Source organism: Microplitis mediator, chromosome 5 (genome assembly GCF_029852145.1).
Source record: "Microplitis mediator isolate UGA2020A chromosome 5, iyMicMedi2.1, whole genome shotgun sequence".
Lineage (NCBI taxonomy): Eukaryota > Metazoa > Arthropoda > Insecta > Hymenoptera > Braconidae > Microplitis > Microplitis mediator.
Window position 1 is genome coordinate 5,438,260 of NC_079973.1, and position 13,561 is coordinate 5,451,820.

Below are 13,561 nucleotides of genomic sequence, written 5' to 3' on the forward strand. Positions count from 1 at the left end.
TTGAAAAAAAATCCGAAAATTTTTAATTGTCCGTTCACTTCAGGATCATGACTAAGTTAGCCGATGTCTAATAATGTTTGGATTTTTTTTAAAAACGATCAATTACAAAAAAAAATATTTTAAAAAATTGCACTTATAGTTTTTTTAATTTTCTACATGTGTATATTTTTATTTTTTTTTTTTTTTTTGTAATTGAAGAATTGAAAACAATTTTAAAAATTGTTAATCGTCCGTTAACTTCAGAATCATAAAATTTTTTTAATTCTCGTGTCCATATTCACCCGCCCCCATAATTTTATAAAAAAAAAAAGAATAGTAAATTTCCTACTCTTACCCCCATAATTCTGCAATGATACTGAAGTTAGCAGACGTTTAATAATTTTTGGATTTTTTTTTAGACGATAGAAGATAAAAAAAAAATATTTGAAAAAATTGCACCTGTAGTTTTTTAAATTGTCTACATGTACATATTTTTTTTAAAATTGATTTATTGAAATACGAAAATTAAAAAATTTTTAAATCTCTGCTAACTTCAGGATCATAATTCTGCACTATTCTCAAATTACCTTATAATATAGGAATAGGGTAAAAAAAAAAAATCATAATTAATAAAAAAATATATGCTCAGTACAAGAGTTTTTGTTGTTTATTTTTTTTTTCCACGGGATTTTATTTACAGGGTAAAACAGCTTGCATAATAGCGTTCCTTTAAAATAGCTAGTACAGTTTTGTGTAACACAAGCAGTTTACTTTTTTTTTTTTTTAACAATACATAATTAATCAATCAATTAATTAATTTATTTACCAATAACATTCGACTCTACTCTCTATTTCCATCATAGCAATAATTATTTATATATATAACGGCTGAGAATTGTTAGTAATCTACATAAATTATCTTCTCTAGAGATTATATCCGCATTTATTACCAACAATCCTCAGGTTCGTCGATAACATTCGTTATCTTAAAATAATAATATCAATAATATCAATAATAATTAATAATACATAATAAAGGAAAAACATAAATAACGATAACAATAATATGTAATTTAATAAATCACCATTGATATTAAATATAATAATATACAGATTATTTTACATTTTTTCGACGACATTTTTTATTTGCACATTTATTAATTAACGTCTTGATATTATTATAAATAAAAATATTTTAATTAACAAAAAAAATTTATTTTCTCACACTCGGTGTCAGTTTTTTTTATTTTTGTCTATCAGAAAACACAGAAAATTATGATAATGATGATGATGATGATGATGATAATGATGATAATGATAATGATTTAGTCGATGACTACGAGGGTGATAAATCCTGAGCTTCACGATAAAGACTGTCAGTAGGTGAAGGTGTAGCTCTTCTAGAAGCTGAAGGTGAAGGTGCGGAAGTAACAGTGGGCTTACGACCGGAAATGGCAGTTGGATATGGAGAAAATCTATGATGAGCTAGTGCAAGTGCTGAGGGATACATAGGCCGCGGTGCCGCTGGACCAGAGGGTGGACTTTGTTGGGAACTCGAAGCAGCCAATTGCTGCTGCTGGTGATGATGCGCGGCCGCGAAAAGTGTCGGTCCGAGTGATGATGCCCACCAGAGGTGACCCAGTTGTTGCTGTTGTTGTTGCTGCTGTTGTTGCTGATGCTGCTGCTGCTGATGACTGGATCCCGCAACTGTCGAGGCACTTGGGTATACAAGAGCTGGACTGACTAACTGCGCATATGGACCCACCGCCGCGGCCGCTGCTGCTCTTAATAAAATCTGTGACCGCGCTGCCCACAAGGCTTTCTCTTCAAGACTTAAATTACTCGCGCCACTTTGTAGCTGCTCCATTTCAAATGGAAATCGGTGGGGAAATCGCATTGACTGCTGCTCCGCTAACATTGACTCCATTGTTTCCCTGAAAGGAAAACTGCTCGATTATGTTTTTGGTTTTCAGTTTTTTTTTATTGATCATAATTTTAAATTTCATTTTTTTTCAGTCACAAATTTTCCATAAATTTTTTATCAATTGACTCAACAATAAAAGTGACAAATTTTGAAAATTTATAAACACCAAAAAAATAGGGGTAAAATTCAAAATTTTTTTTTGTTAATTTTCTATTTTATTTTTTTCTAAAAATTTTTTGTAAAAATATAAAAGTAAATTTAATTTTTTATATAAACAAAATTGAAAACATAAAAAAAAAATATATAATTCTATCAATAATGAGACTAAGACTCACCTCTCGAAATCCGTAAGACGTGAAGAGTCCCGGAAGCCTTTTGCAAACGGATTACTGTCTATCTTCAGTTTCGTTATCTGAAAGCAGTAAAAAGATTGATTGACATTAGCAACTACCTCGTATACTGTAAAGAAAATAATAATAATAAAATTTAAAAATAAAGGGAGAATGAAATTGAAGTCGGAATAAAATCTTCGCGTTTTATTACCCGTACAATTTTCTCGCGAATGTCTATTCCAAGTATATATACCGATATAAAATACATATACATATATATAAAAAGATGAAACTGATTTCTCGTCCTTGTAGGGTCCTCGTTATCGTCGGGTAGCGCGTCGAATGGCAATTCGTCCCGGGATTGTGTCGAGCAGCGTCGCGACAGCGTCAACGATCCGTATCGTTGAAAACGACGACCCGACGCCTCATAGAAGCCTATTATACACCCACACTAACACTTATATTCATTATATATACTTTTATATTGTCTTTCTTCATTCCCATATATATGTATACATATATTTATATATATATATATATCTTCTCACCCTAACATTTGAACTCATCCCCAAAATCGATCGGAAGTCAACGGCTCGTAAAATTAGAGGTAGGGATACACAACACGATATAGCAAAACAAAATCACAAAGTGGAAATGAGGATACCAAGATCTACCAGTCCTGATACATAGACATATATATATATATATATATATATATATATATATATATATATATATAAAATAGGGTGAATTGAGATTGCTCGACGATCGTTTCAATTATTACCAAGTGCAACAAATCTCTTTAGTCCTGTCGTAGATATATCGTAATCACGATTACACTCTAGTTAAACCCCTTTATATCTTTTTTATATACACATATATATGTATCTATTTATACATTTTTTTTTTATCTTCTCTTAAATTTATGTACTTTTATTTTATCTTAATACTTAAATACTTGATGTAAAACCAGATGATATACAATTTAATTAACTTTATCAATCTCTAATCACTTTTATATATACATATATTTTATATTTATTTATACAATCAGTGTAGTATTACTTAAAGTTTAGAGGAAAGTAAAGGATCTTATAGAAGCTGGAGACCTTGACAAAGGCTTTAACGTGTTCTCTTTACACCAGGGTTATTTTATATAGTGTGATAGTAATGCGTTGGTGTTAGTGTTAGTGTCGCGGTGTCGAGTTATACGACGTCCAATGCCCCCTATATTACGACAAATAAATATATTATATGTACAAGAGCTTTTAAAACTTATACTAAAGCAGCCGTATATGTGAAATTAATAGGAGAGTCCAGTGAATTTCTTGGTTTATTTTATATATATGTATATATTAACAATATAACCAGCTCTCGAAGACTGTTCGCAAACTTACCCTAAGTCTATAGAGCACGACAAGGGACCCCACGGTGTTTCGCGTTACCCCACAAGCCCACCCAACACGCACGGCGGATGTACAGGTGGCCTTGAGTCACTAAACCGGCCGCCAGAGGCTCACTGTACTCATGTGTGCGAGTGTTAGTAAACATAATGCGTGGGCGAGACACGTGTTAATTCGTAAGCACCACTGACAGATTGAATTGTCCCGTCTTGGGGAAATTCAATTTACATTGAAATTATTTTTGTGTTTATTTTTTTTGGAGATATCTGGTACACTGAAAAAAAAAATTTCTTGAACCAAGAAAATTATAAGGAAGACCGAAGTTATTTTGGAACAAGAATAAATTTTCTTGGCTCAAGAAAATTTAACTTCGTTCAAGAAATTTTCAGTCTTCCTTAAAATTTTCTTGGTTCAAGAAAATTTACCCTTGATTCAAGATTTTTTACTTTCTGTGTATAAATATGAAATAGATTAGAATTTGTGATGAGGCTGGGGTTGGAAAATAAAGTATATGCTGAGTGTTTCAAACTTGAGCTGAGATAAAACTGATACATATATATATATAATTAGTTATTTTAAGATTATCCAGATATGGAGACATGTTTGACTAATTGTGTGATCTTGAGATGTGTGTTCACCTCTGCTCGGGTTTCATTAATCATTTGCTCTGATGGAATCATCCAGAAGTGTCAAGATGGATAAATAAAACCCAAAGGCGGAATACGGTGGCATGTCTCTTTTGACAGCCTCTTCTATAAGATATTATATTGTAGACGGATCTTGTCCTTAGTTTCGAGTTAAACTTGACGGACTTCGGGAAATAAATTTGATAACATTTTTAATTTACTAATTTCTCATTTAAATTTTAATGAATTGTAATTTTATTAGTATTTTTTTAGTTTCTGAACATAATTTTGAATAAATTGAGAAAAAAAATTTGAAAAACGGTTGAGCGTGTGGGTCAAGCCCAAAACTTCCCGCTGTTTTCGAGCTCCAATTTTTGAAAATCGGACACTGATCAATAACGCCTTTTTTTACACTGAAAAAAGATTTATTTGAGCCAAAGATATCGTATATTTGGATATGGCCAAATTAATATTTAATTGTAAGAAAGATATAATATATTTGATTAGTTTAATTGCGTGAAATAAGTGATTTATTTGTGGTAAAGAAATGATCCAATTGCTACAAATAAATGACTTAAAATATAAGTATAGTATCGCCAAATTTTAGGTTATTTGTCACAAATTTAATATTTTTACCACAAATATATCCAATTACTTACCACAAATAAATTATATATTTCCATCAAATTATAAAATTATTTGAATCAACTATCATATTTTGTTGTACCAAATATATTTATTTGCCGTTAAGAAATCTTCAAAAATAGCCACAAATAAATTGATTAATTTGGGACAAACATTTCTTTTTTTCAGTGTAAAGTCTTCAATTTTCATAGCAGGAAGTTGAGAAAATCTATGAAATTTTTTGCATGACCTGTTGTTTAGTTACTAAATGTCCGCTAGGTGGCCGCGTGTTCTCACATGAAAAAACTCCACGATATATATAAAAGAATTTCGTTAAACTAATAACAGAAAACAATGAAACAAAGTTTTGTTAAAGTACTAATTTATAATATTTATTAATATTTGAACAAAAATTTTGATAATATCATTGGAGAAAAAAAAATTTTAATTAAAAATCAGTTAAATAAAATCTCACCTAGAATTTTTGTTTCTTCAAATTTACCGAAATTTCTGCAGTAATTTTTATCATGTGAAAAAAATTCAATAAATATGACACGAAATATGTGCGGGAATAATCAAAATTATTAAATACTAATTTGAAAAATTTTCCAAGTGTCATTTAGTACAGAAATATCCGCTAGATGGCTCGACTTCTCGCATTCAGTATAAAAAATCCGACAGTTAAATTTAAATCCTACCAAATTAACAGCATTTTAGACAAACCTCCTTGTTACACACTCGGTTCAAATCAAAATTAGTAACAGTTTCTTATAAAAACAGCAGTAGAAATTCTAGTGACAAAATTTTCCAATCACACGAGAATTTGTTATTTTAACTAAGTACGCTCTTTTAAGCTGCTTAATTTCCTTTTTCCGTCGTGCTGGTCTTGATGGTGTTAGAAATGTGTCGGAAGGAAAATGTGGTAAATGAGGAAGAGAAATGCATTTTATGGGTGGTCCAATTACCCTCTGGTTTCGCGGCTTTACTAAACCTATATCACTATCTCAGTCTCTCTCATTCTACAGAGTAGACTAGAAATATAAACTGAGCACGTGCAGCATTTTACCCTCAACGTTGTAGTCGTAGTCGTCTGGATCTGGGTAATAAGACTCTTTCCTTCAAAGACCCGAAGTAAAGCACACAAAATTCAGTATACCGCCGGAGGTTTTAGTTACGATTCCGCTGACATCATTAGCCAACACATCTGGCCCACTTGCCTTACGACTCGTATCCACGAGTTTATAACTTTTAAATGTATGGACGTATATAGTTTATAATAACAAATGTATGTTAATACTTAAATATATATATTTATATTGTTATTTACGCATGAAAACCATCGGAAATTATATTCACGTGGGCACCTCGCCGGCGACAATGACATTTGATAAAGACGAAGAACCACACACCATACACATATAACAACTTTTGGGCATTTACGATCGAACAGCGAAATTAAACCATGAGTTAAGACGTTTAAAACACAACTTTAAACTGGACCGCCAACAGTCAGAAACTCAGACTGTACTTTTAAACTAAATGCTCTTGTCTTTGATGATTGCAAGATGTGAGTGCATAGATTTATGGTAAAGAAAGATATATATGGATGTGAAGATTCAAAATATGTAAGAAATAAAAAAATATTTTAGTAGATTTACACACCCTTTCAATCGTGTACTGTCAAAAAAAAGAACATGGATGTCGTTTTGATGTGTACTTTTGATGGTTGATGATACTGCTAAGTACAAGATTTTTGGATTGTATGTGTAAAAAAAGTTGTTGAAAAAGAGTAACTTCGAAACTTCGAAAGGTGACACGACCAATTTTTTTTGAACGTTTTTTAAACTTTTGAAAGTTTAAGAGATTAATCAATATCCTGATATTATTGAGATGTAAAAAAAAAGAAACGTTGAGAAATAGTTCAAAATTTGTAGTATCAATTATCGGTCTTTGGCAAAATTACCCCTAGATCTAATTTAATCAGGCAGTATTGAGATTTTTAAGAATAAGATGTATGATATCTACACGGTAAGAAATATTTTGCGGATGTCACTATGCCAGTATGGGCGTGAACGCTATACTGTATGGTATCGAAGATTTTTAGGGAATAGTAACATTGGCAATAGTTGTCGCGGACGCCGCAATGTCAGTTTGGCCGTCAGGCCCATACTGCGTTACCGTATCCACATTGCTTCTGGCCGATAAACCTAGTCTAACGACATCTATGTAGTTTTGGTGGTAATACGATAGTATACATTGATTGAGACACCATAAATTATGGCGGGAAAAACTAGTAGCATTGTGCCCTCGGCATTGTAGTATGGATCTCAGGGCCATGCTGTTTCGCCGTGCCTGCTATGCATACGTGTTAGCAATACAATAGCTCCAGTACTAGTATAGTGAATAACGCCACACTTCTGGGACTCGTTGCAATACTGTCTTGGAATATTTCACATATTATTTAGTATCTGTCTTGAGACCATACCAGCATGGTGTTGGACGCCATGCATTTCTTACCGTGTACTCTCTTAAATTTGAAATAGTGAAAATAGTGACTATTCACTGCTTCCTAGTGAAAAGTATGCCACTACTTTAAATAGTGATATACTTTTCCCTAGCAATAAGTGACTATTCACTGCCAAATAGTGATTGTCACGTGATTTTCACTAATTCATTCTTAGAGAGTAGATTTTAATTAACGAAATTTATAACGGCGTATCATCATCATCAAACTTGATATCGCTCATAATCTATTGTATTTTTGTCTGTATGACTGATTTAAACTGTTTGTATTATTGTTGTTTGATCACTTCAAATTTTTATACTACTTTTGTAAGATCATCTGTATTATTACTCTTTGCCATTTGACCTGCGCCTTGGCATGAAAAATTGAATAAATAAAAAAAAAAATCAGCTTTTTCTGAACATATTTTGCACTGGAAAAAATTATGAAACCTGGCGCTTTGAGTGGAAAGTCAAAAAAAGTTGACAAAGGAGTCTAATTTGAAGTCTGCGTAAAAAATACGCAGAATTTTTAATGGGTTAAAGAACTAATTTTTTTTCAGAGCAGAAAATTCACAAAAAAATTTTTTTCTCATGACTTTCTAGTTTTTATTAAAAGAACTAATTTACCTAACCCAATTTCGCAATTATTTTCAAAATACCCTCATATTTAACAAAATAATTTTTATCGCAGCTTTAGCTCATAAAAATAAATGAAAGCAAACGTAAAAGTGAAATGTTTCCTGCAAAATAATAATGTAAATGAAGTTGTGTGATTTAATTGAAATTAAATGCAAGGGATATGCCTCGTAAACTTGCTAAACATTTATATATGTACATATAAATGTGCACACATACGTCTATATAATAATAATAATAACAGTTCTACAACAGAGAGTAGAATAAAGAGAATTGCACTAGTGAGGTTTCTAATAATAGATTTAATAGAGACACGCTCATTGAGGGAGTAAGTTTCCAACGGCCACCGGCATAAGTCGTTTCAGAGTTTTCAACCACGGTGGCCACAATAATACAAATAAAACCTATAAAAGCTATAGAATATCTTAATATATGTACTCAAGTTAGTGCATTTTAAGTAAATCCTGAAAGAAGTCATATCACTTTTTTGTTTCATTCATTTATAATATCTATTTATGTGTGTGTGTACAGATAAATTAGGATTACTTGGCGCAAAAAAATTTTTTTCATTACAAATGAAAACAAAAATTTTCTTGGAGCAAAAAAAAATTTTTCTAGTCCTCAGAAAATTTTTGTCTTCAATTCATAATGAAAAATTTTTTTTACGTCAAGAAATCTTTTATATCCATACCTATAGGTGACGAGGGGGCAAAACGGGAAACCCCCAAAATTTTATAAAAAAAATTTTTTTTTTTTGAGGTGTTTTTCAAACATTCTAAAATCACTTTTGTAAATATAATTGAGCATTATTTTGAATTTTTTTTTGTTAAACTTCTTCAAAAATCGAGTATCAATCGAAAACTATTAATGACGACTTTTGTTTAATGATAAAAACTATTAAAAAATTTTTTTTTGTTCTTTTGTATTCAATAATTATGTAAAACGTCATTTTTCTTTATGTAAATTACTTATAAAAAAATTTAATTTAATCAAATTTATTTAATATCCAGAAGTTTTTTTTAGGGGGTACCTCATTTTGCCCGCAAATTTTTCTAATTACTTTGAATATCATTAAAAAAAAAGATTTTACGTATTTGAGTCCTTAAAAACTTCATATTTCCTTAAGTACCTCGTTCCCCCCCTCCCTCGCCCCTATATATGACTACTAATGTCGCAATGATACTACGTTTTATGTAGCACATATATACTTGTTAACTTTTTTTTCTATTTTTTTTTAAGTCTTAAATTACTCTTTAGTCGTTATTTACATATGAACTTTAAAATATGTTTGAATGGGGGCGCAATGACGGAAATAGATGACGTGTGATTAGCTGTCGAATTAGTTGAGTTTATGAATGAGGGAGGTAACCGAAATACGTTACAGCTGAGCATGAGGATAAAGATGCTGACTGTATATATATATTTATATATATGATATTTTGGTGTTACGCTTTATGATACGTGTTGTGCTGTTGTGTGTAAGGTCGATGTATCAGAAGTTTAATACTCTTTTTCTTGTGTATATCGGTTAATACGGGGTAGCCTTCTTGTGTGGTTCAAAAAGTGCCTCCTGTCTCATTTGAACTCGATTATTTATGTTTTCTTTCGTTGGACCGCCGACGCCTGCAGCCACTAAAACCATCGGCTCCTCCTTTAAGTCCCCTTTTCACGTGCGCCAACACGCACCGGTGACGTACCACAAGTTATGTATTACTACCTAAGGTTTGCTAATGCGCCCCAGATTTTTTATGCTTTATCATTTTTTAAAGAGAACGGGTGACAGCTTTCTACTTTCGATTGATATCCAATAGAAATGCTAATTTGCTGCCTATTAAATATCTTATAAATTTTTACACCTTTTACATTTATTTCCGTCGCAAGATGATCGTTTTTGAACAAAGAAGTCATGAACAAAATATTAATAAGTATTTTTTTTTAATTTGAACCCGACTAATTTGACTGTAATTATGTAGGGGAAAGTCGGGCAAAATGCAATCACTGAAAAAACTTCCTGATAAATTTTGCTTTTATATATTTGCTGTAAAATGTATGAGATTTATAATTGCAATTTTTTTTTTTTGACAATTTTACTTGTAAATGGGATTCCAAATTCTGTTGATTATTTTATTGTACCAGATTTGAATCTTTATTTACCTAGACCGCGACTATTATTAGAAAAATGTATGACAATTATTTAAATTTAATTAAAGAAACTTATCAAGATCTACTAAATTACTCATTGATAATTTATAAAGTGAAACATAAAATTAAATTAACAAATATATGCGCAGATAATTTATTTAATAAAGCGAATTTCTTTTCCAAAATACCGGCCGGACAATTAGAGATAACTTGGCTGCTGGCCAATGTCTCCTTAGTCAACCTTTTAAATTGATACTTTTTGGCGAATCGCCTTGTGGTTGCACAAAATGAATCACCTGTAGCGCCTCTTTGTCATCTTTAATGCTATGCATACGTATATATCTATATATATTTGAATGTCTACTTAAGACCATTTGTCCATCAACCATTGGTTATCTCAACAATCACCACTCGAAAGTCTCTACTCTGTAATTTAAGTTTTTGGATTCAACGAAATTGCGAAGTCTTACGAAATCTATTTTTGATAGATTTTTATATTATAAGATAACTTAGTATATATACATTTATATGCATTATGACGTAACTAAAAATACGCACTGTTAAAAATTTTCCGTTCAATTTAAAGCAAATTAATTGAGATTATTAACGAGTTCAAATCAGTTATAAATTTAAAATATAAATAAATATCATTATAGTTTCATTTATTTATATATTTTATTTTTACATTACTTAAAGTTTTTAAGTCATAAATGTCATAAAAATTAAAATCGCAATGGATTTGATTATGAATCGGAAATTAACAGACAATTAACAATTTTCGGATTTTTTTTTTTTTTCAAATCAATTACAAAAAAACAAAAAACTAAAAATTTGCACTTGTAGAAAATTAAAAAAACTATGAGTGCAATTTTCCAAAATAGTTTTTTTTTTATAATATATCGTTTATATAAAATTCCAAAAACTATTAGACCTCTGCGAACTTTACTGTGATATTTCATTTTATTTCATTTAAACAATTTTTTTTTATTGACCATAAGTCAATTAATTTTAAAGCTGATAGTTATATGAAAAACCAAAATTTTAATTAAAAATTAATTTTTTTATGTATAATTAGTTTTTAAATAGAAGAAATTTCATAGCAAGACTTAAAAAACTCACAATTATCAAAAACTATTTAATGTTTTTGAAAAAAAAATTAGTACTGCATTTTAAAATTTTCTTAGACTAAAATCCTGAAAATCTTTAAAAAGTCAAATTGTATTTTCATTAAAGATTACGCTTAAATTTTATTAAATTTCCATAGCAATTATCCTCAAAAATTAAGAAAACTCTTAACAGCCAGGCATTAAAAAGAATGTGGAAATATCTTTAGATGCATAATTGCTGAAAATTTATGATACTGCAGTTAGCCGACGTCTAGTCATTTTTTTTTTTCAACAAATAAATTGAAAAAAAAAAAAAAACTAAACCAAAAATATGCACATTTAGAAAATCAAAAAAGCTATAGGTGCAATTTTCGAATTTTTTTTTTATAGTTTGTCGTTTTTGTAAAAAATTTAAAAATTATTAAACGTCGGCTAACTTTAGTATCATAAAAATTTTAATGACCCTGAAGTTAACAGACAATCAGCAATTTTTTGATTTTTATTTTCAATAGATCGATTACAAAAAAAAAAAAAAATAAAAAAATGCACATGTAGAAAATTTAAAAAACTATAAAGTGCAATTTTTTTGAATATTTTTTTTTTATATGATTTGTCGATTTTAAAAAAACTAAAAACTATCAGACGTCGGCTAACTTCAGTATCATAAATTTTATTGATCATCGATTTTTTCTCTTAATTGAAATTCGTGAATAATAACCGATGTAATTAATTGTGAATAAAATAATAAAATACTTAGGATGGGTAAGCTAACAATAAGGAGCTTTGTAATATTAACAATAATATGGGGAATGAATATAAAGAGTTAAGTATTGTGAGTTTAAAATATGGTCCAGAAGGAGAGAGCAGTTAAGTTATGAATTATGACGTGGCGCGAGCAAGAAAGAAGGATTATTGTCGGTCGCAAAAGGTCGTTATGAGATTCAGTAAATGTGTGCGTGCGTGTGTTGAACATGAGTAGAGGAAGGAAGCAAAAAGTTACTGCAACGAACCTTTCTCTTTTTGTTTTTTATTTATTTATTTATTTTTATATTTTATTCTTATGGGTTTTTCATTTTTTTTTCGGACTCAGTCTCTTGTCTCCTTACACTCTGCACTCTCTTTCTATTCTATATATGAGTAGCTCAAGGGAAGTGGAATGAAAGAAAAAAAAAATATCCTGTTAAACGACTGGCCACTTGATCGTTTCGGCGAGTGAACAGACATAAGAAATGCCGACGTGCGAATTGCTGCCGGCGATCATGTCAAAATTCTGAGAGGATTATTCCATCAATCTATTTTAGGTATTTATATATACATATAAATATATATAGATGTATGGAGAATTTAGTAATTTGTATATATTTATGGACTATTGTAAAAAATACCAAGGAAATAATTTTAAAATGAATTAGGCAGATTGTTAAGTGTAAATGTCATTAACAAAAATATTTTTCAGACGCGGATATGTTGACTTTGACAGACGTCTAGCCAGTTATTTAGGTTGACAAACAACGCTTGCATATGTTGGAAAATGTCATTTGTCTTTTTAATACTTCGATATTTATTTTTAAATATTTTTTATTTTTTCAATCAATTTTCTGTTTTTTTATCAAAGATTTTGGCTGAATGTAAGTCAAATAATTAATCATATACTATTTCAATGAAATGTTACATATATCTCGATAACTTTTTTACGAATTTTTATTTACCGGAAAAAAAAACTTAGTGTAAAAAATCGGGAGTGAATTCGGATTGACTACGGATTTTATTTAAATTCGAATTCACTCCGTCACTCAGAATTTCGAAATTTGATAAAAATAACTCCGGATATGGAGTAAATTCGAAGTTTCTTTTTCAGCGGAGTGATCTGGATTTTTTTTAAAATCCGCTTTCACCCGATTCGGAGTTTTAACATTAAAATAAAATCCCCTTCGGAGTAAATTTCACTCCGGAGGAATTAAATAGTCATCCGCTCCGCATTCACTGTAGATTTAATCCGCGTTCACTTCGCAATTTTTTTAGTGTACATGACATTGATCTAATTTTTTTATTATCTGGATTCACATAAATCTATTGTGATCTAAGTTGATCGAAGCTAATTAAAAATTTGAAAAACCATTGAACTAATTTCATAATTCTTTAAATAATGACTCGCAATTTCTTAAAATTTTTAGATAATTTTCAATATTAAATTACCCGTGCACTGTAAAAAATCGGGAGTGAATCCAAAGTAATTACGGATTTTATTTAAATCTGAATTCGCTCCATCACTCGGAGTTCTGGA

At 30.2% G+C, this 13,561-nt stretch overlaps 1 protein-coding gene across 2 annotated transcripts in view; it reads right to left on the reverse strand.

Moving 5' to 3' along the window:
* Positions 1-627: 627 nt before the first annotated feature.
* Positions 628-13,561, reverse strand: part of LOC130668325 (T-box transcription factor TBX20-like) — a 35,641-nt gene continuing 22,707 nt past the window's right edge. The window contains exons 5-6 of one of the 2 annotated variants that reach the window (XM_057470560.1): positions 2,239-2,315; positions 628-1,913 (exon numbers count right to left, since the gene is read on the reverse strand). In XM_057470560.1, the coding sequence (XP_057326543.1) occupies positions 1,316-1,913; positions 2,239-2,315 (675 nt within the window). In that variant the 3' untranslated portion in view covers positions 628-1,315. Of the gene's footprint in view, positions 1,926-2,238; positions 2,316-13,561 lie in introns of both variants that reach the window. The other variant, XM_057470559.1, reaches the window with a different exon arrangement.